The following is a 22,162-nucleotide window of genomic DNA, read 5'->3' as shown; positions in this document are numbered from 1 at the left end:
GTTGCTATTAAGAACCCAATATGTCATGTTTGTTCATTTCTACGTTGTCATACATACAAGGTCCTCCACTCACTGTTTAGCTTCATGTTGAAGAATCTTCAGTGTAATGAAACCAAAAAATAAAACGGGTCCAAAACTTTCAATCTGTATTCTATTTTTGTAGCTTTGTTCTGTTAAGATTGTTTCGTTTATTTTAAGCCACAAACAAACGATAATTTTATTGTCTCTGGGACGTGAAAACATGAGATTTGATTAAATTAGAACTTCACATATTAGAAGGAACACAGATTTCATAATAATCAGTTTGTTTATTCAAAACAGTAAAATACAGACGGTTCATGCATATCAATGGTATAAGAACAGCCAATTTTTTTTAAATGAATGTGTCACCAGTGCATGTGGCCGAGTGTTCCTGCTCCAGAAAGCTGAAGGTCTCTGGTCATCCTGAAGCTGTGAGCCCACTGGGAGTCTGAAGGGAAACACTGAGACCAGAGGCCTGCAGGATGGTCTGCATCTGAAAACATACATGATGGAAACATTAATGAATGTGCTGCGCCAAAAAGCTGTACTTTTGACCTGGTGGCGATGGAACCAGTTATGGTAGATCTGAACTTTGGTTTGATGACCTAAATATGAGAAGCTTCAGACTGACAGGAGTTAGGTTAAAGCCATATCTTGTGAAGTTGGGATATTTTTCCTCCAACAGGATCCAGAGGAATAGCAACAAACCAGAAGTTGGACTAGAATTTATTTCAATGTCATTTGTGAATGTCAGCTTCTCATTTTCAACAGTGCATATGCATGTGGGCCACACTTGGCACACCTCAGGGATGTAACCAAGAGAGGCAAAGATTGTAGCAGGAGTTCAGCTTTTATCCATTCTGTACCCTCACTAAAGGTCACTGTATTCAAGTTGTCTGTTTACAAAGGTAAAACAAGGCGATCGACTCTAAACCTCTCCTACCTTTTTACTGTCTTTAATCAACCTGTTGGGCCATTAATTTGAACACGTTTTGTTGATTTTATCCTTAATAAGATGTATTGGATCAGAGGACGTGCTGGTCTCAACATCCTGGAGACGTTCAGCTTGTCACCTATTGCCGAGATCAACTCAAAAACTCCCGCGATCGTAATTGAGCCCTATTGATTAAATATGACTGTAGTTGGAAACAAACATCAGCGTTAGTAGCTTACCGTGCAACGTCTGGCAACCGGAGGATCTGGACGGACAGCAGCGGTGCAATGTCTGAAAGATGGCCTCCGATGCAGATCTCCAAGGCTCTCCACTCTCATTCTTTCAGCCCGATGGTCCGTAGAGCTGCCTCTGGATATTGCAGTTCACTTACGATGTACAGTAAAGTTGCTCCTTATAGTTGGATCACAGCTGGTAGCTACGAAGGTGTCCCGAACTTCAATCGTAAGCCAACTTCAGCGGCCGCTTCGTTCAAACTATAAAAACTCCGACGGTGAAGCTCTGAGTCCATGAGAGCCGCCAACTGAAACCGTTCTGTCTGAGCGGCACACGAAATAAAGTCAGGATAATAACACTATTTTCTAATGAAGTTAATGAGCTTCAGCTTATTGATAACCGTTAGTAGGTCGCCATCTTCTTGAAGCAAAGTATGGGTGTGACGCTAACCAACCATTGGGGAAGTTGTAGCCTGATGACGTGCCTCTCCTCATTTGCATTTATTTTTTCCCTAAGTTTTGCGGGGAAATAGAATGTGATAAATAAGAAAATAAGGAAATACTAAATAAATAAGGGGAATTGGAAAATGGGAAAAGTAAAGATTTTCAAACAAATGTTGAATGAAAAATAGATAAAAGAAAATTGGGTAAATAAAAAGGGATATATGAGAAATTGATTAATGAAACTGGGAAATAGAAAATCGGGTTAATGGAAAAGGAAATCAAAATGTTTAAATTAAAAATAGATTAATGAAAAATGGGTAATAGATAAGGGATAAATGAAAAAATGGACAAATGAAAAATAGATTAATGAAAAATAGATTAATGAAAAAGAGAAATAGAGAAATTGATAATCGGAAAAATAAATAAATGAAAAAATTGGGTTAATAAAAAAGGGAAATTGAAAAGTGTTAATTGAAAAATAAATTAATGAAAAATGGGTAAATGGATAAAGGGATAAATAAAAAATAGATAAATGAAAAAGAGAAATTGGGATTGATAATGTGAAAAATAAAGAAATGAAAATGGGGTTATGAAAAGCTAAATTAAAAAATGGTTAATGAAAAATAGATTAATGAAAGTGGTAAATGAAAAATAGATTAATGAAAGGGAAATTGAGAAATTGATAATATGAAAAATAAATAAATGAAAAAATGGGTTAATGAAAAAGCTAAATTATTTATTTAACAAATTATTTATTTATTTCACTCATTTTCTTCATTTTTTGATTTATTTTACTCATTTTTTATTTATTTCACCCATTTATTTATTTATTTAATTTTGGCTGAAATGGCTCTCCATACATACGGTCTACTCCATTAGCTAGCTGGAAACTTCACACAGAGAAGCCTCAACATTTATCATAAGGTTTTCTGAAGCTCAAAAGAAACTAAATTATTAAAGCAGGAGAAAATCTTATCCTATGTTGTTCGCATACGATTTCCAGGAACTGTACTGAATGACATTCAGAGGTGAATAATAAATGAGCCACAGCAAAAAAAAAAGGTTCACATGCTAATTTTAGCCGAGGACCAAAATAAACTGTGGCATATGAAGCTTCGTTGAATTTGAATACTTTAATAAAAGTAAATTGACTATGTATCGCTTCGAGCCTGTTTCAAAGACAGAAAATTTCTTACTCAAGACATTTGTACGTTGTTTTTTTTTTATCTTCTTCATACTTTTCCACTTTACACACACTTCACTTCCTCACTCTGGCTCATGTTCCACAGCTAACCAATCAGAAACTCAAATAAAGTAAAGCCTAAAGTAAAAACCAGAAAAATACACAAATTACACAGATAGAACATTTAAACATTTCTGTCAGTTTAAATATCTCAAAATTTGTTCAAACACAGTAAATGAAATTTAGAACAAAAAATTTCAAATGTTCATTATTGTTGTGTCCTTCTTTGAACTAGTAGGTGTAATTTTGATGTTTTCCGTGACCCTTTTTCTCCTTTTCTCCCGGTTTTGGCCGATCCGTTTTGCTTCCTGAGCCAGATGTAGGCTTGTTAACTTTTTAACTTCAATAAAGTCTGGTATGCAACATAGGGAAATCTCCCCCTTCTCGTAGTTCAACTCTGCAACAACACCGCTTGTCAGCCAGCCCCACCACTCTGTTGCAAGAACATGGCATCTTTTTCCCTTGTTTTCTTGACATAATAATTATTTTTAAATGTAAAGATTGCGTAAAATCTGTTATTCATTGGCAATGATGGCTTTACTACATTAGTTTCTCAATACATAGAAGCAATTGGGGCAAGTGAAACCTTTGGTTTAAAAAAAAAAACCTTTGATAAAGATAAATGGTTCTTGTATGATGAGAAAAGGGATTCATCTTAAACCTTTCAAAGTGCAGGAAATAGCTGACACTTCGTCTGAAAGGCACAGCAATCATTGTCTGAATTCAAACTAATGCAGGCTCTAATCTCTCTGACGCTCTCATTCTGAGGGGGTGGGCAGCGCATTTGTGTGGCGCTAATTAATTTCCTTCCTCAAATCAAAGCAAGCGACGCGACGCGACCGATTCAGTCAATGAGCAACGTGATTAGCGTTTGATCCTTTGAAAGGCTTTCAAAGAGCAGCTAGGTGACACCGCTGACACAAAACCAGCCGGCTTCTCCAAAATAATAATTAGCTCAATGCAATTAAATTCCCCAACTTTCACTTTACAGACGTCATGTATGAAACCAAACAGCCCTGGTCGCAGTGAGCTGTGGCACACTCAGTTTATTGACTACGACGTAGACATGCACGGTGACACAAATTGATGTTTGAATCATCCAAATATGTGCAAATTATCTCAACTCATGGCATATCAGGTGAAGGTGTCTTTGGTAGTCATGGGAACATTTCCAGCACACAGGTAAAGAGAAATCTCTTATTTGGTGAAAATCACTGCATTGGTCAAGGTTTGTGTGTAGCGCAGAACCGATTATGTGATTTTTTTCAATTCAAGTTAAAGTGGTTTTATTTTTGATCATTTATGATATGTTTAGTTAGTCCTGAAAATCTTCTGAACAGCTGTTGAATCTGGGGCAGCGCCTCTGTCGCTAGAAAGTTCACATTTGGCAGAGAAACCTCGTGGAAAACACCAGATGCTCCACGTTCGTGTGCTGACGGCGACTTTGCAACTCCTGGAATGTGTTTGAGTGTCTGAAAACCATACAGAGCCAATAATAAAATACACTTATCCTGTTTGGTATTAATGCAGAATAAAAACCATTATATACATTATATACTGTTTCCGCATCAAGAGCCAGATTTACAGATTCGTTGTGAGGTTTTCTGAAAAAAAAAAGTGTTTAGATTTGTGGTGATTATTTCACCACACAAAGCAGTATATAACATTTATTTCCTCTGTATTAGCTATTTTATATCACTATAATGAATGAGGAAGAGATATTTTTTATTGTTCTTGTTCATTTTGAGGTTTTACCAAAACCTGAAGTGAGACAAAAAACGTTACTAGAAACACACGCCACAGCTGCGAAAAAAATAACGTGAGGCTTTTGTATTGTTCAGTGTTATTTCTAAAAAAAACAAAACAAGACGATTAGTATTTAAAAAATAAAAATTAATATATAATACACATCCAGCTTGTACATTCTGTAACAACAAATTTGAAAAGATGGGGAAGATTTCTATGACACACCTTGCTGTGACTTCCTCTTTTCATGGATTTCTGCAACTATGAATGTTACTGATTCATAAGGACAAATGTGTTTCTATTCCACTACATAGCAAAAGAAACATTTTTGCTTCTGTACATAGGTAAGTAACATTTTTTCTTCTAAAACGGTTCCTGTGATAAAGAAGCTTTCCTTAGCTTTCCTGTTAAGCTTTCCTGATGCTCTCTCAGTATAAGTAAAAAGCAATAAATGTGCCTTCTCATGAGAGCTAAGACCTTCATATATATTCTGAAGACGTTTATGGTACAGATTTCAAAAGATTAACGTTTAGGCCTCACATGCACATTTTTCTTTAAAATAATATTAAATCAACAATTCTTGTTTGGTATTTCTGGTAACATGGCTGCAGTTGTGTAGAGGAAGGAATTATCTCTTTTTCTCATCTCCTGCCTTTAACATATGCAGTTGTTGATTTACCAGCATGTAAATCTTGCAGGGTTTTTTTGTTTCTTTTTAAGTTATGAAAAAAGAGTTTATGTTTCTGTGTTATCGTAAACTAAAACGAACCATGGAATGGAGTCAACTTGCTTCTCCCTGTGTGCTGCGGTTTCACACACAGACATAATGTGCTGCTGTCCTCATAAAATATCAGCAGCCGACTGCCTGTGAGTGAACGTGAGCGAGAGAGTGAGAGGTGGCTGTAAACCATTCTGCAGCTGTTGTGACATTAGCTCACTGTATACGACAGACTGTCCCTGAGCACGTGTCTCCTCTGTCTAAGCCTTTAAAATTATATTTCTGCTGCTAGTACTGGAAGCACTGGGAGAAGGCAGAGGAGCTCTATTTATTCACAGATTATCTGACAGACAGATATTGGCAAATATGTAATAAACAGCAGGGCAGTGTTATGGGGCAGCCGCTATGTGGATTTTCCAGGCACATAGCACTATTTTATAGCACAATCAAGTAACTGTGATGTTTAGTTGTTTAATTGTACATATATAATATGATTTTAAAAGTGTGAATTTGTAATTTAACATGAAAGAACATGATGGTATAAGATGATAAGTTGATTTTATGTAATACTCCCCCATTTAGGTGAGAGCAGATTCATTTAAACATGAAAAAGGAACTAAAGGTCTGGAGAGGAAACCAGAGTGAATCAAAATCTAAATACATACAAATACATTAAGTATACAAGATGCAGGAAGTAGGAATATGAAATGTAAGGAAAAAAAACAAAATATGAAAGAGACAAAAGCAGAAATAAATCAAAACGTCTTAAACCCTGTGAGAAAATGAAGCTGCGCTGCGAGGTTGTAACAGCTAATTTCTATCAAAACAGTGTATGGAGATGTTGGACTAAATAATTCAGTTTAATCTAGTTTGTTGATTTCATATAAAATCCCCAAAAATACCATCTTAATGCACTTTAGAAAAAGGAAAAACATGTATCTAAATTCTAAGTCAGCTACTTGTATGAAATGTCCAAAATTAGGAAAATTTGAGGTGAAAAGAATTTCTTTCTCAACATGAAGCTTAATATATACTTTAATAGTCTGTGTCGATTCTGCATGGATTACCCAGAAACACAAACAGTTTCACTTGCTACAACTATAACAGTACTCTCGACAATTGGAAGCAGTGGGTCGACAAAAAATCAGCAGGATTTTTGTTGACCCAGCTTCCTCCTCAGCAAAAAGTGTTTAGTTCACACTCAGGAATGAGGAAGCTCAGGAGCCCGAGTCCGTCTGGTGAAATTACATTTTCACTGCATGTTTAGAACAAAGCGACTGGGAGTCATGATGGGACGCCACTGGAGATTAAACAATCTGTGCTCCGTACTTCTACTTATTTTCTTTGGGACACGTTTCGTCTGTGCTGCAGGTGAGTCACCAGTGTGTGACCATGTTATTTACCTTTTGAATGTTAATTTTCACTGTTTAACTCTTTTTCTGCAGGAGGTCATCAACTTTGTTTTACCTATGGATGCTTTGACTCAAATGACACCCAGCTCTATGTGACATTGGACGACGATGAATTGTACTATGCAGATGTTAAAAATCGCACCAGTGTCTTTGACGACAAAATAACAAGAACTATACAATCTAAATATGGATACAAATACGGAGAAATATGCCAAGGTGTGTGTTTAAAAGACATACATCGATGGAAACCAGACCCAGATGTTAGAAGGGCTAAAGGTGGGTAAAGCTCAATTTGAATTTTTCAGCAGTCATAAATCAAGCATGTAAGAAATAATTTCTCAATTATTATTTTTAGATCCACCAGAAGTGATTATTTACACCAAAGACGAAGTGATTGAAGATGTAGAGAACAGTCTTGTGTGTTTTGCCAACAACTTTTTCCCACCTGCCATCGACATCAGGTGGACCAAGAATGACAAAGAGGTGGCAGTGGAAGATCCCTTCATCAAAACTATTTCCAACTCTGACGGGACGTTTCATGTCTTCTCCTACCTGAACTTTGTTCCAAAGCAAGGAGACATTTACAGCTGCACTGTGGAACATGAAGCCCTGGAGGAACCTAAGACCAGGTTATGGGGTGAGAAAGTCTTTTTTTCTGTAGCTTTAAAACTTAAATTGTCTCTATTGGTGTTGTAGCTTGAATTTCAAATATTTTTTCCTCTGTTCTCTTTCTCTTCAGATGTTGAAACAGAGGAGATGAGTGTGGGTCCAACCATCTTCTGTGCATTTGGTCTGATCCTTGGGCTTCTCGGAGTCAGTGCAGGAACTTTCTTGTTAGTGAAAGGAAACCAGTATTTGAACACTCCAAGATTTACTGCTTAATGTAGCTTCCTTTTTTACTTTGTTTACGTGTAACAAATTGTAGGTACTGTCAGGCTTTGCAAAGTTGTACCTTTGATGCATTAAATTCATTTTTCAGTGTGTAACCACTTTTGTAAATGTTGCCATGCCTGAGTTATTTGGGATTAAACTAATACAATATTCTTATTTTTTTCCTAAATCATCACTGCCTAATGAAAACATAATGCAAACTCTTGATCTTTTATTTAATAAAATCTATCACTTTGATGGCTAACACAAACAAGTCATACTGAAAATCTGGAAAGCTTTAACTAAAAAGAGAAATACTAAGGGTAAGGATGAAATAACACATGAACAAATAAAACAAAACTACATTACTGGAACATCTGACAAAACAACATGGCAACCCAGGATTCGTTGTACTTTGAAAGAGTTTATGATTTGCAGAAGCAAGTGACCACTTGGTAAGAGGGGAAAGTAGCTGGTGACATCATGAGAGTCTGGAAATAACAGGGGTTTTTTTTTGTTAAAACTCAAAAAGTGATTTTTAGGGAAAAACAGGAATGGAGTGAGGTCCAGTTCATCTTAACAACAGAAATTAACCTGTTGAAGTTTCTATGGCTCAATGACCGCCTCAGAGGCATGTGATGTTAATGACAGCATTTAATCCAGTAAATGACTTTTCTTTTGCTGTATTCATTTTTGTATTGGATTGGTTATTCAGAAAGAAAAACAACATTTTAACTTTAGCTAAAGGTAATGGGAGATGATGAATCACTTTTAATGCTATAATTGTACGATTATTTTACGTGTTTGCTCCACTTCATAAGTTATAAATGAAGAAAGACTTCCTCAGTTTAGTACAGAATATATCTAATTATAAGATAAAATGTTCTGTTAAATTTTTACAATCAACATGAAGAATGTAACATTTATTTTCATTTATTGTACATTTATTTCTGACTTTCAGAAATTGACTTAATAATCAAATATCCTTCATGTTTTCTTTTCAGTGATGACATTTAAGTGCAAAGAGTGATACATTTTTTGCCATTCTGATCTGTTCCTGTTTGCTTCACACAGCTGGTAAAATCCCTGCGTTTTCTTTGGATTTGTTTCTGATTGAATGGACTCATCTTGTTAAATTGATAAAGTTTCTGTTGGGTAATAAATGTTCTCACACTAATGAAAAATAACTATTTAGTTCAAGAATATCATATTTACTCCCCCTGATACAATTTCTATCTTGAATCTTAAAAGCGTGCGCTGTTCTTTCTAATTTCTTGCCAACATTGTGTTAGGTTTGGTGAGTCTTAGTTATCTTTTTCCTAGCAGATATGTCTTATAGATTGCTGTAAGGTGACATGTAGATGTATACAGGTATAGAATCGAACAACGTCAAGTGAAACATACAATAAATGGCAGCCAAGAAAAAGAGCAGATGTAAATGAGGTAGGGTGTGAAACAGGAAGTTTGATTCCAAACCATAAATAGAGGAACTTGATGTATGTTTCCATTGTTTTCTGTACATCCCATCTAGAACATTTGGCCCCAGATGTCAGAAAGTGGTCACAATCCAACTATTAGCAGTGTTGTAGTACTTGAAGTCGGTCTTAGTCTCGAGACCATTTTTTGATGGTCTCGTCTCGGACTCGACCGCATTTGGTCTCGGTCTCGGGCGCTGAGGACTCGGCATTTTATTTCAAGACCGGTCAAGACCGCAACTGTGAAAATATCACTAAACGTACAGCATACTGTCCAGTTTATTTGTTAACATATTTGCTTTCAGTGAATGCAAAACGCACTGATTAAAATCCAAGCAATTACGTGTTTTTGTTACTCCACCTTTCACTCGCACAGGGTGCTCTGAGACATGCGCAGTGGTTTCCTCTCAGCGGCAGAGGATGTCTGTCTAATCGTCAGTAATAGAATAAAGCTGCATAAATCATAAGAAATCCGATGGCCACTGCTAATTCAACATCGCTTTGCTTTCACAGACAGTGGGGACTACATCTAACTTTTTTCGTCACTTAGAAAAGAAGCTCAAAGAAGGTAAGCTCTGTTGACGTGATGTTGGTAAAGCTAGCTGTACAGAGACACCTAAGCATTTGTGGTGAAAAAAAGTCACTCACTGTGCTGAATTATTGTGCGGAGGTGTTGACTGACTTGTCGCATATATGGGACAACGCTGTGACCAAAAGTCTGCAATATAGTGATGTGACATTCAGAAACAGTCAGATTTTTCTGAACGGCTCTTTACTTAGAAGATAGGACTTGAGTGTCACTGAGAGCCACTCTATCAGATTACCATACGCTGTCAGAATAGCATACATGCAGTGAGTACCATGCCTGCATGCCCAATAAGAAGTCCGACAGTCAGAGGAGTTGTCAGTTCACCATACGCAACAAGTTATGACATAAATAAGTAATGAAATTGTTTTCTGTGATTACTATATAGATGTACATGCGTTGTCGTGGTTTCAAAGTGTATTTAAAGCAGTGGTTTTCAAACTTTTTCTCCTGGGTCCCCCAGTGGTTTCCAAACTATTTCTATGGCTTACAAATAGCTGTCTGGTTGTACGACCTGTGTGGGGGAGGATTCTTAGAGACTCCCTGCTCTACTCAGCCCCGGCTCAAGATGAAGAACAAAGGGAATCAACTTTTTGGGGGGCAAAATGAATTGTAGCTGAACATAGACAGCAACATCGGTAGCCTACAGATTCTTGTTAAGTTTAAGGTGCTGTATTGATATTAGTTAGTCATCTTTTAGCTAACTTTACCTGCATCCAACAGCTTTACTCATCTGAGAACTGTGAAAAGTTCTTTGCGTTTTGCTGGTTTGCTGCCATGATTCTAATACACCTGCGTAGCTCTGCACAGCAGCAGGTCTCCTTCACTGCGGCACAGGTCTAAACCCAGCGCGAATGTTGTAGTGCTCATGTTGCGTTTAAAGGCGGCTCGGACAAAAAGGTTACAACATGTTAACAATGGATTAAACAGTTTTAACTGCTGATAAAAGTCACAGAGGACACAGATATGGGAAGTGCGGAAGCCCCTACTGTATCAAACTTACAGAGGAATAACAGAGAGTTGGCCATTCTACGGTAAAATCCCAGTGCATACAGTGTTCCTGTTTTTTGTTTTTTTTCATCCAGACAGCTTCCCTCGTCCCCCCTGCAATGGCATGACGCCCCCTCTAGGGGACGCACCCCACAGTTTGTGAACCTCTGATTTAAAGCAAGGTCTGGCTGCAGCTGCAGTCAACTACAACACACACCATGTAGAACTCATTAACCTACTTAATCGCTAAGTCAGAATACCATACAGCTGTTAATAACAAAGTGTATGATGATCTACATCATGATTCTATGTTGCTTATTAAAATCATATGGTAATGACGTGTCTGACAGATATAGCCGTGAGTTTGTGCTAAGCGTATGACGATCTGACAGCGTATGCTGACCTGACAGAATACCGATCTTTGTTCTTGTAATGCTCTGCGTACACTGCAATAGCTATCATTATTTTATTTAATTATGTACATTGATATTTTTTTAATTAAATAAATAAAACACAAGAACGAAAGAGCATGCAGATTGCTCTTTGATTGTTTTCGTTCAAAGTGGCAGCTGCAATGCCTGCCATGGTGTCAGACTGCCTGGCTTCATATAGCAGGAGAGAGGGAAAGAACAGTCACGGTGAGCTCCTTGTGGTTGGTTACTTCTTGCTTGTTGCTCCTTGGTCAGTGTTCATAGTTGGGCGTTATTTACCGTCATGGAATTGCCTCAATTGCTATGTTTAATGGTGCAGACAGTGGTGGTTTCTGACATGAGCAATATGGGCGCCCAGGGCGTTATGTTTTTAGGGATGGCACGAGACCGCAGCGGATTGTTGCACAGAGATCGAAGCAAAGCAGAACAAAGTTTGTTCTACTTTTAATATTGGTTAGATTTATTAAGTATTTAATATCTAGGCGTTTTTATGGGGATATTGATCTTTCAGATCAATTTGAGAAGCAATTTTGATCATATTTCTCATTTTGTTGCGTCAGTTAACGCGGGCCGCTGGTCTTGGTCTTGGACCCCAAAAGGCTTGGTCTTATCTTGGTCTCGTGTTAGGTGGTCTTGACCACAACACTGACTAATAGACACTTCCTCATCATAGTGCTTGTTGTACGTATATGGCTGGTATTTCTTATGAAGCACATGACTGCGACTGGTGTCAGCAAAATTATCAAGAGATGCAGGATTCAAGAAGAAATGAAACACCAAAAAAGCTGAAGAAGTAGTTTCATACTAAAGGTTCAATAAAGGAAGCAGGACTTAAAACAGAAGAAATTGAAGTAAATTAAAACTGAGATAAGACTAATGGAAGCAGAAAACACAAAACATTAGCAAACCTAAGTATGACATTAGCATGTTTCACTTCACAAAGCGATTTTAAAAGACTGAGGTGAAATTTAAAGTAATAGAAAGGCATTTTTGATTTTACTAAAATTGGATATCCGTATATCCACTGATAGTATTTTTTTTCTCAAACCGTCTTATTAGAAGATGTTATAAATATATATCTGGAATGTACAACAAAGTTACATTTTATATATGTGTGTGTGTGTGTGTGCGTGTGCGTGTGTGTGTGTGTGGGGGTGTGTGTGTGTGTGTGTGTTTGTTTCATTTATGTGTGCATGTGTCATAATGCAGCATATGTTTTTTGTGTATAAGGCATAACTACTTTTACTTTTACTTCCTCTTAGCAGTGAAGCAGATGACCTCTGCACAGCAGTGAAGCTCTGCCTCTGTCGCGTTTTACTGCTGAGGAAACATGAACGCTTACAATTTTCTGTTTGCTTTGTTTGTATGTCTTGGAAATCCAGGTGAGTTTGAATAATTTAACCTTTCTGTGTTTATTTAGAGGTTTGGTGTAATAATTAATTTAAAAAAGTATAAAAAAATATTTCTCTCATTTCTCTGCAGTTTTTTCAGAGGAAGATTTTTACCAAGTCAAAGCATGTTGTTCATTCAATGGTCCAAACTTTGACAGGATTGAATACATCCTTACAGCCAGTTTTAACAAGCAAACGATGATGGAGTACAACAGCACAAGAGGAAACTGGATTGGATTCACAAATTATTCAATTGTGGCTTCACGGTTCTGGAACAGAGACCCTTATGATAAGATTCAAAGATTAGTGGAAATGAAACTTATGTGTTACGAGAACCAAGATTACATACAAGCCATCAGTAAGAGCAATATTTTTTTACAATATGAAGCTTGTTTTTAGTTTTACTTTATTTACCAAACGGGGGCTGAGACTGTGATGTTATGCATCCCCATTTAATGACAATATATAGAATAACTTTTTGAACTTTAACAAATATGTTTATATTTCTACATGACATCAAGAAAAAAAAAGAACATTCATAATGGATTCATTCATTTTTGTGTCCATTTCTGTGTAGATTTTTAAGAAAATGTTTCTATGTTCACTATGACTTGGCTATGATATTATGCACTACACTGAACACTATAGAAAAGTAAAAGTTAAGGTCTAATGTGAAAGAAATTGTAAATAATAATTTGTTTTCTCTAGGAAACCTGTCAACAACGCCCACCATGAGGCTAAATTCAGTGAAACAGCCAAACGGTCGACATCCAGCCATGCTTGTGTGCAGTGCCTATAACTTTTACCCAAAACAAATTAAAATAACCTGGCTGCGAAATGACCAAGAAGTGACTGAAGAGGTCAGTAACACAGATGTCATCCCAGTTGGCGAATTGTACTACCAGTTTCATTCTTATCTTGAGTACAAACCGACTTCAGGAGAAGAAATCAGCTGCAGGGTTGAACATGTCACTCTGTCGGAGCCAAGGATCATTGTTTGGAGTAAGTTTGTTATTGTGATGCTGATACTTGACATGGAAATAATTCACTATATGATGTTTACCCTATTTGCTTTTTTCCCAGTTTCAGATGACTCGCTTCCTGAAGAAGAAAAAAATAAGATTATTGTTGGAGTGTGTGGACTGATAATTGGTTTGGTTATCTTTATCTCTGGATTTATTTACCACAAGAAGAAGTCTGTTGTATATAACTCTGTCCTCCAAGGTCAGGAGATGTAAACACCTCAGAAAATCTAAGCTACATAAAAACCTAAAATGTTACGGTACGTCTATTATTAATGAAATTTGTCTTTCCTTTAACAGAATGAGTTCTGACTCCTGTGGAGTTCATTCCTGGATTGCCTTTTAGTAGAAAAAACAAAAACAAATAAAAAAAGTCCTCCAAGATGCTCTACTTATGAAACCTGTGAATGTATCTGAGCCTTTTAATTCTAGGAAATAGTGCACAAATTTTGTCTTTCTTACAGTTATTGACATACATTTGTTATTTGTGTGGTGCTTTTTTGACTTTTCTATAGTTGGACATGATTAAGATAAATTTTATTTTTGGCTTTTTTTCTGTATAACTTATTGAGCAGCACTGTAGCACATTTTGTACCACTACTGCCTTGCAGGAAACATTTGCTTAGTTCAATTCCTGCATGAAGTTTACTGGTTCTCACTTTCATGCTCCATCTTTCTCACTCCAAAAATTGTGGAAGATTATTTGCTCTCTCTAACTTGTCCATATGAGTATTCACTCAGTGACCAATGGTCATAGTCACCCCATAGCTGGAGCCCTACATAGATAAAATGGATGGATGGATGGAAACGTCTAGTATAGTAATCAGTACATCACTGTTATAAAAACTGCTTATCAAAACTGCTTTCAAGGCAACAATGAAGAAAATGTGAAGAAACTGGTTATTTGTTTAATCTCGCAGTAAATTATTGTGCAGAAAAGACTCTATGTGGCCAATGTTCTAAACAACACTGTGATGATGCTTTAATGATCTGAGATATTGAAACAAGAACGACTCAGAAAACAAAATTCCAAACAAATCTATTTTAAACAAATCATTAAATATGAACTACAAACTAAGAATGGCTTAAAACATAGCTTGAATAAAGTATAATACGCCAAAGTCAAGAAAAACTATGTATGAGCTTGTCGGATTACAAAAGCAAGTTTATTTTATCAAATCATGTTGACCTTATAGAATAATCAGACATGTTGCACAATGCAGCACGTCATTGATAGACATCTCAAATACATTCCTGCTGTGGTAGGAACAGATTGTTTTTTGTTCTCTCAGGGGTTTTACCTGCTTGAATTCAAAAATGTCTCTAGAAATACAAAATATGTAGTTGGAAAAAATTTTGATATAGACCTTTATGTTCTTAATAACTTAGTAAAAATTTGTTTTATTTAGACAAATACAAATACAAATTTGCCATAGCAAAACAATTCTTATTTGGAAAGAAATAGTCTGGAAACCACTGAGGGGGGCAGGAGAAAAAGTTTGGGAACCACTGGGTTAGACCATCATATGTGACTAATTCTGAGTTTATATTACAGATTTTAAAACGTGTATGCTGAACATGAGCTGTTCTTATATCATTTAAATTTTTTGTCTAACTTTCCATAAAAATATATATTAAATCAACATCTCTTGCTTGATGTTTCTAATGACATGACTGCAGGTGTTTCAGAGGATTTAATAATTTCGTTTTCTCTCATTTGCTGCCTTTAACACCAGTCGTTGATTTACAAGTGACAATTTATATTAAATCTTTATTTTTATATAAATTTTTTTTTAAGTTACAAAAATGTTTTTGGGTTTCTGTGTAAATGTAAACTAAAAAGAACCATGAAACAGGGTCACCTTGTTTCACACTTCCTGTGTCCTGCAGTTTCACACACAAACATAAAATATTAGCAGCTGAATCCCTGTGAGTGAACATGAGAAAGTAAGAGAGAAATAAAAAGTGGCTGTAAACAAGAGTTTTGTAGATCGAGCTTCCTCCTTAGCCAAAAGGTTTTTAGTTCACACTCAGGAATGAGGAAGCTCAGACCTGCAGGAACCCGAGTCCGTCTGGTGAAATCACATTTTCACTGCATGTTTAGAACAAAGCGACTGAGAGTCATGATGGGACGCCACTGGAGATTAAACAATCTGTGCTCCGTACTTCTACTTCTTTTCTTTGGGACACGTTTTGTCTGTGCTGCAGGTGAGTAACCAGCATAGAGTTGCTTTACCTGCTTTGTTTTGTGTTTTTAAAATATGCACTGCTGGTTGCTAGAATAAATCAGTAAAACAAAAAAGTTCAACACAAAAATGTAAACAGTTTTACTGACCAAACAGTAATTGAAAAGGTGTTGAATTGTAAAAATGAACTGATTGTCCCATAATTGTCCAGAAAATTGTGATTTTAAATGGTTATTTAGGTAATAAATATAGTAAATTTAACAAACTATTTCTGATGTATTATCTTAATAATGTTATTACATATTTTCTTCCAGTAAGATTTACCAATAGGTATTATTTGTTGTACATGAATTTTAATTTAGCCTTACTGGAGGTAACAACTAAAACTGTTAAAATGTCAGTATAACAATTTTTATTAATATTTTCTGCAAACAGAATTTTAATTTACTTGAAATGTTATTATAACATCTGACAAAAATTTTCAAAAAATAATTTATCACTTACATGCAATGATAAAAAACCAAGGGAAGCCACACACATTAACACTAAAAAAACAGTAAGAACGTTGTTCCACTTTCATGGCTTTGATTTATTTTCATATCACAGAATGTTTTTGTCTTGATTTCACAGAATTTCATCGACTTTCTTTACTGTGTGTTTAACTTTATGTTAATTTTCACTCAATCTCCTTTGTTATAGGAGGTCACCAACTTTGTTTTACCTATGGATGCTTTGACTCCAGTGACACCCAGCTCTATGTGACTTTGGACGATGATGAAATATATTATGCAGATTATAAAAACAACACTAGCTTCTGGGACGAGAAAATAGCAACTGCGGAACATAGATATTCATCCACTGAACGTGAATATGTAGAAAGATGCCGAACCGAGTGCAATAAAGACATACATCGATGGAAACCGGACCCAGACGTCAGAAGGACTAAAGGTAAGTAAACCTCAGTTTTCATTGGACTATTGAACAAAGTTTCTCTAGAATCACAAAGCAAGCTTATAATAAATAACTTCTCAATTTATTTTTTAGATCCACCAGAAGTGATTATTTACACCAAAGACGAAGTGATTGAAGATGTAGAGAACAGTCTTGTGTGTTTTGCCAACAACTTTTTCCCACCTGCCATCGACATCAGGTGGACCAAGAATGACAAAGAGGTGGCAGAGGAAGATCCCTTCATCAAAACTATTTCCAACTCTGACGGGACGTTTCATGTCTTCTCCTACCTGAACTTTGTTCCACATCAAGGAGACATTTACAGCTGCACTGTGGAACATGAAGCCCTGGAGGAACCTAAGACCAGGTTATGGGGTGAGAAAGTCTTTTTTTTCTGTTGCTTCAAAACTTAAATTGCCTCTACTGGTGTTGTAGCTTGAATTTCAAATATTTTTTTTTCCTCTGTTCTTTTTTTCTTTAGATGTTGAAACAGAGGAGATGAGTGTGGCTCCAACCATCTTCTGTGCACTTGGTCTGACTCTTGGGCTTCTTGGAATTGCTGCAGGAACTTTCTTTTTTGTGAAAGGAAACCAGTATTGTAACATCCCAAACGTTGCTGCTTAATGCATAGCATAAAAGAGTAGCTTCCTTTTTTACTTTATTTGCATAGAATTATCTTTAGGCACTTTCAGGTTTTACAAACGGGTATTTTGCATGTTTTGTTGGTGTAACGAGGAGATTTGTAAATGTTAAATGACACACTTGGGTTTAAATGTCTTCCCTCAATATAACACGGCCATGTAGATGTGTTGCTTCTATATATGTCTGCAGATGCAGCGTCAGTAACTGTTATTCAACAAGGAAATCATTAAAAATTAAAAATTTCTGTTTTCTGCTGTTTGCTGTGTTCCTTAAGTCTACTTATCACAAAGTTCAGCTGTGAGGATGGAGAAAAAGAAGAGAAGAAAACAAAGAAAGAATCAATAACGATACATACCGTGATCAATATCAGTAGATAATACATCGCATATAATTTTCAATACTTTCACTGAACTCCGATCCAAAACTGTACAGCATTGTGGGGGATGCAGGCAGAGGAAAGGCTTTAGCATCTCTAACACTAAGCCAGGGTAAGCCAACTAAGGTTGGTGCCATTCAGTAACTTATTTACTGTTTGGTTACCTAGCAACAACCTGTTGTGTAACTTGCCTAGCATTAGTTTTGTTACACCACCTAACCTAATAACAGCTAAAAAATAATAAACATTGGTGTTGAGTTAAGAATGATGAGGAAACAGGAAAGGTCCCGTAACCAGTTTGGCAGTATTTTTTTGTATTCCTGAAAAATGTGTTTTGATGTGTATGCTGGAAATCCCCAGAAATATTTTCATCTGACATCTGGTGAAAGACAAATGCAAAACCCTTCCTGTTTGGCTGACACAACAGGATTATATCTATGGGGTTGTCTAAAAACATGCGGAAACTATGAGAGTTTTGATCAGTTTCCCACAAATAGAACATGTTTTTATTAAAAGGGCAGAATCTTACATCAATGCTGGGTAAAGAGTAAGCTTTTGTTCAATAAAATCCATTATTTTGATGCCTCATACTGGCAGGTCAGACTGAATACTTATATGAATATAGTTTATCATATTAAACCAGAGGGACGGAAAGGGTAAAGCAAACTGACACTTGAAAACACTACACTTTCTGACATCTGACAAATTATCCTTACAACCTGGGATTCTTTGTACTAATGGAGACGTTTAGGAAGTTAATCGGTAAACTGGGGCAGGTGCTAAAATGGGAAGGTAAATGATCACCGACTCTTTAAGGTGGTATAAGGCTGTAGTCAAGTAAAGGATCTGATAAAATCAAGTAAAACATACAACATATGGTGAAACAGGAACTCAAAACTACAAATAGAGGAACTTGAGGTATTTCAATTGTTCTCATACTGTTTTGAGTATTTAGTTACATTAAAACATTGGACCTCAGATGTGGGAATGAGGTCACACCAAGTAAACTACTAGATGCTTCCTCACTGTGGCAGCTAAAGAGGCAGTATTATATAAAATCAAAATTTTTTAGCTTTATGTCATGTCATAATGTTATTCTCTCATCAAAAACGTGTGTGTTGCCTTGATTCTTTCATGCATGTTTGAGAAATCCTTGAATCTCCAGTGGTAACAATTCAACGGTGTAAAACATTTGGCTGTGAATCGAGACACAACTTCTCCTCCGAGCTTCTGTCTCACAGAACAGCCCTTCTATGAGAAACGGCTGTGGTTCCAATCGGGCCGGCCAAGCGGTTCTGCTTAGAACCAGCAGCTGATTGGCCGCTGGTTGTTATGGAGTCAGACGTTGATTTTCCGTTGACAGCTGGCTCTCACTAAACTGTATTTTGTAAAGAGTGCTCTTTTCAATATTTTTATTATTAGTTTTAATTAGCCATGGATTTGTCTCAATATAGTGCCATCACCTGGTCTAATGATGAGGGGGTTTTTTTTCTCCGCTTACTCGCTGATGAACGAGTACAGTCGGCCGCTACATTGAAACCATTTAGATTAAAAAATAATGACATCAGGTACAGCTTCGATGGCGCCCTCAGTGTATATGCAAACACACCAGGGCTGGAACCGTTCCGTTCCGTACCGTTCCGTTCCTTGCAGTGCGAAAACGGCTTAAATACTTCAAGCAATACCAGTTAATATAAACATATTTTTTTGCATTTTCTGAATTCAAAAACTGTAGCACCAGTGGCTGGTTTGTTGAAATACCATTTATGAAAATAAAGGGAATAAAGGCTAGATTACCGTGACGTTTACACTTGTAGCAGCCATACAGACTTTGTTTGGTGAGGAATGACTTTCCCTCTTGCAGATTTTCTGTTTTACAACTCAAAATTTGAAACATTTCATTACAAATGGAGCACACTGTAAGACTGTGCATAGCTTAAACATTAGCTGCACATAGGAATCTTTATGGACACTGCTGACTGTTAAATTATACCATGTATCACATCAGTGGCAATATTGTATGTGGCTGGTGTTTTTATGATGCACGTGACTGCGACTGTTGTGAGCAAAAAGATAAAGAGGATTCAAGAAGAGTTTTAAACAGCTGACTAAGTAGTTTCATACTAACGATTCAATAAAGAATCTAAAGCAGGACTTAAAACAGAAAAGGAATGGAAGCAAAAGAAAATGAGGACAAGACTAACTGAGGCACAAAACAGAAATACAAAACATCAGCAAAGTCACCAGCTACGACATCAGCAAGCTTCACTGCACAGTGATTTTAATAGAATGAGGTGAAATTCAAAATATAAGAAAGGCATTTTAATTAAAGTAACGTTGCTTGTTTATTAAAATGATTTTTGCTGAAATAATCTGATATGATCATTGCTGGAGCTTTTATTGTTTTGAACATACAACAACAAAAGGTATGTGTGGTTTTGTTTTTTTATTTTGCTGGTATGTGGCACAGCTTCATTTACTTCCTCAAAGCTATGAAGCACACAGCTTTGAGGAAGGTGTGTCTCGGTTCCTAGAGGCATACCGGGTCCCAGAACCGAGGCACACCAGTGCTTCACAAAGCTTGAGGAAACATGAACGCTTACAGTTTTATTTTTACTTTGTTCTTATCTCTTGAAAGTCGAGGTAAGTTGAATACATTTTTTATTTTTATTTAGGTTTTAGTTAGCTGTTTTGGGGCGGGGAACAATTCATTTAAAGCTCATTGATTTCTCTCATTTCTCTGCAGTTTTTTCAGAGGAAGATTTTTACCAAGTCAAAGCATGTTGTTCATTCAATGGTCCAAACTTTGACAGGATTGAATACATAATTACATCTAGTTTTAACAAGCAAAGAATGATGGAGTACAACAGTACAAGAGGAAACTGGATTGGATTTACAAATTATTCAATTGTGGCTTCATGGTTCTGGAACAAAGACCGTTGGGACCACCTTGAAAGAGCAACGGAAATGATTCTAATGTGTTACGACAATATCAATTATATTCAAGCCATCAGTAAGAGCATTTCTTTTTAACAATATGAACACAGTTTTTATATGACTTGATGTGACAGTAAGGAACTGAGACTATGATGTTATACATGCTCATTTGCCAACAAACAAGTAACTTTTAAATGTGCTGTTATATTTTTACATTTTACTTTTCCAATTATGGAGTCCAATTATAGAGTAATTGTGTTAATTTATGTGTAGGTGCATTAGAAGAAAATGTTTGTTTTTATTAGCATTTACTTGTTCAAGATATGCAATGGACAATATACAAAAATAAAAGTTAAGACCCCCTCGAAAATGAGACACATCTCAAGGGGTTTATTCTTGAAAAAATATATAAATAATGTGAAAAAAAAGAAATCGTAAATAATAACTTGTTTTCTCTAGGAAACCTGTCAACAACACCCTCCATGAGGTTAAAATCAGTGAAACAGCCAAACGGTCGACATCCAGCCATGCTTGTGTGCAGTGCCTATAACTTTTACCCAAAACAAATTAAAATAACCTGGCTGCGAAATGACCAAGAAGTGACAGAAGGGGTCAGTAACACAGATGTCATCCCAGATGGCAAATTGTACTACCAGTTTCATTCTTATCTTGAGTACAAACCGACTCCAGGAGAAAAAATCAGCTGCATGGTTGAACACTTCACCTTGTCAGAGCCAAGGATCATTGTTTGGAGTAAGTTTGTTTTTGTCGTTCAGATACTTGACATGGAAATAATTCACTATATGAATGTTTACCCTCTGTTCCCCCCCCCCGTTTCAGACGACTTCCTTCCAGAAGGAGAAAAATCTAAGATTATTCTTGGACTGTGTGGACTAATCCTTGGTTTGGTTATCTTTAGCTCTGGATTTATTTACTACAAGAAGAAATGTGCTATATATAACTCTGTCCACTACAGTGAGGAGATGTAAGTTTGTTGTAAGTCACAACAGGCTGCGCTAGCTGCAGCATAGCACAGAGCAAGGGGGAGGAAGGATGAGCAGCAACATGAGATTATGATTGACAGTTATATAGCCTGCCTCTTGCCTCTGATTGGTTGTTTCTAGATAGTACTGGGAAAAGGCAGAAGAAAGAGATTTTTCACAAGTTATCTCCTACACTTTCACAACATGACAGTTTTAACAAATATGTAAAACAAAAATATATATATATGTATATATACACTGCTCAAAAAAATAAAGGGAACACTCAAATAACACATCCTAGATCTGAATGAACGGAATATAATTGCCAATAATTTCCATCTCTTGTCTATTCCATTTGCACAACAGCAGGTGAAATTGATTGTCAATCAGTGTTGCTTCCTAAGTGGACAGTTTGATTTCACAGAAGTTTGATTTACTTGGAGTTATATTGTGTTGTTTAAGTGTTCCCTTTATTTTTTGATATATATATATAATATATATATATATATATATATATATATATATATATATATATATATATATATATATATATATATATATATATATATAT

The 22,162-nt window shown here is 36.2% G+C and overlaps 5 protein-coding genes across 6 annotated transcripts in view; all 5 read left to right on the top strand.

Moving 5' to 3' along the window:
- Positions 1-13,920, top strand: part of LOC103469273 (rano class II histocompatibility antigen, A beta chain-like) — a 38,474-nt gene extending 24,554 nt beyond the window's left edge. Inside the window, exons 2-6 of one of the 2 annotated variants that reach the window (XM_081609944.1) lie at positions 12,366-12,485; positions 12,586-12,852; positions 13,203-13,496; positions 13,578-13,718; positions 13,817-13,920. In XM_081609944.1, coding sequence (XP_081466070.1) covers positions 12,434-12,485; positions 12,586-12,852; positions 13,203-13,496; positions 13,578-13,718; positions 13,817-13,821 — 759 coding nt within the window. In that variant the 5' untranslated portion in view covers positions 12,366-12,433 and the 3' untranslated portion in view covers positions 13,822-13,920. Of the gene's footprint in view, positions 1-12,365; positions 12,486-12,585; positions 12,853-13,202; positions 13,497-13,577 lie in introns of both variants that reach the window. The other variant, XM_081609943.1, reaches the window with a different exon arrangement.
- The window catches only part of LOC103469328 (cytoplasmic phosphatidylinositol transfer protein 1-like), a 64,816-nt gene that overhangs the window by 10,819 nt on the left and 31,835 nt on the right, over positions 1-22,162 (top strand). The gene's annotated exons all lie outside the window — the stretch shown is intronic.
- LOC103469274 (H-2 class II histocompatibility antigen, A-U alpha chain-like) lies at positions 4,682-7,798 on the top strand. Its single transcript, XM_008416847.3, has 4 exons — positions 4,682-6,710; positions 6,785-7,027; positions 7,107-7,388; positions 7,491-7,798. The coding sequence occupies exons 1-4, from the start codon at positions 6,599-6,601 to the stop codon at positions 7,631-7,633; spliced, it is 780 nt and encodes a 259-aa protein (XP_008415069.2). The 5' UTR covers positions 4,682-6,598; the 3' UTR covers positions 7,634-7,798.
- LOC145552538 (H-2 class II histocompatibility antigen, E-D alpha chain-like) lies at positions 15,525-17,551 on the top strand. Its single transcript, XM_081609942.1, has 4 exons — positions 15,525-15,724; positions 16,402-16,650; positions 16,747-17,028; positions 17,135-17,551. Exons 1-4 carry the CDS (start codon positions 15,553-15,555, stop codon positions 17,275-17,277), a joined length of 846 nt encoding a protein of 281 aa, XP_081466068.1. The 5' UTR covers positions 15,525-15,552; the 3' UTR covers positions 17,278-17,551.
- LOC145547563 (rano class II histocompatibility antigen, A beta chain-like) lies at positions 18,719-22,066 on the top strand. The gene is made up of 4 exons (XM_081609945.1): positions 18,719-20,314; positions 20,418-20,684; positions 21,068-21,361; positions 21,449-22,066. The coding sequence occupies exons 1-4, from the start codon at positions 20,263-20,265 to the stop codon at positions 21,595-21,597; spliced, it is 762 nt and encodes a 253-aa protein (XP_081466071.1). The 5' UTR covers positions 18,719-20,262; the 3' UTR covers positions 21,598-22,066.

This window comes from Poecilia reticulata, chromosome 8, assembly GCF_904066995.2.
Source record: "Poecilia reticulata chromosome 8, P_reticulata-male-v2, whole genome shotgun sequence".
In the NCBI taxonomy this organism is placed as follows: Eukaryota; Metazoa; Chordata; class Actinopteri; order Cyprinodontiformes; family Poeciliidae; genus Poecilia; species Poecilia reticulata.
This window is presented reverse-complemented; position numbering and strand designations above follow the sequence as displayed.

Excerpts from the sequence above, each read along its gene's own strand:
- LOC145547563 (XM_081609945.1), top strand. The coding sequence starts at position 20,263 with ATGAACGCTTACAGTTTTATTTTTACTTTGTTCTTATCTCTTGAAAGT. Across the intron at positions 20,315-20,417 it reads CTTATCTCTTGAAAGTCGAG|TTTTTTCAGAGGAAGATTTT; the intron begins GTAAGTTGAATA and ends ATTTCTCTGCAG. Across the intron at positions 20,685-21,067 it reads CAATTATATTCAAGCCATCA|GAAACCTGTCAACAACACCC; the intron begins GTAAGAGCATTT and ends TGTTTTCTCTAG.
- LOC145552538 (XM_081609942.1), top strand. The coding sequence starts at position 15,553 with ATGAGGAAGCTCAGACCTGCAGGAACCCGAGTCCGTCTGGTGAAATCA. Across the intron at positions 15,725-16,401 it reads ACGTTTTGTCTGTGCTGCAG|GAGGTCACCAACTTTGTTTT; the intron begins GTGAGTAACCAG and ends CCTTTGTTATAG. Across the intron at positions 16,651-16,746 it reads AGACGTCAGAAGGACTAAAG|ATCCACCAGAAGTGATTATT; the intron begins GTAAGTAAACCT and ends TTTATTTTTTAG.
- LOC103469274 (XM_008416847.3), top strand. The coding sequence starts at position 6,599 with ATGTTTAGAACAAAGCGACTGGGAGTCATGATGGGACGCCACTGGAGA. Across the intron at positions 7,028-7,106 it reads AGATGTTAGAAGGGCTAAAG|ATCCACCAGAAGTGATTATT; the intron begins GTGGGTAAAGCT and ends TATTATTTTTAG. Across the intron at positions 7,389-7,490 it reads ACCTAAGACCAGGTTATGGG|ATGTTGAAACAGAGGAGATG; the intron begins GTGAGAAAGTCT and ends CTTTCTCTTCAG.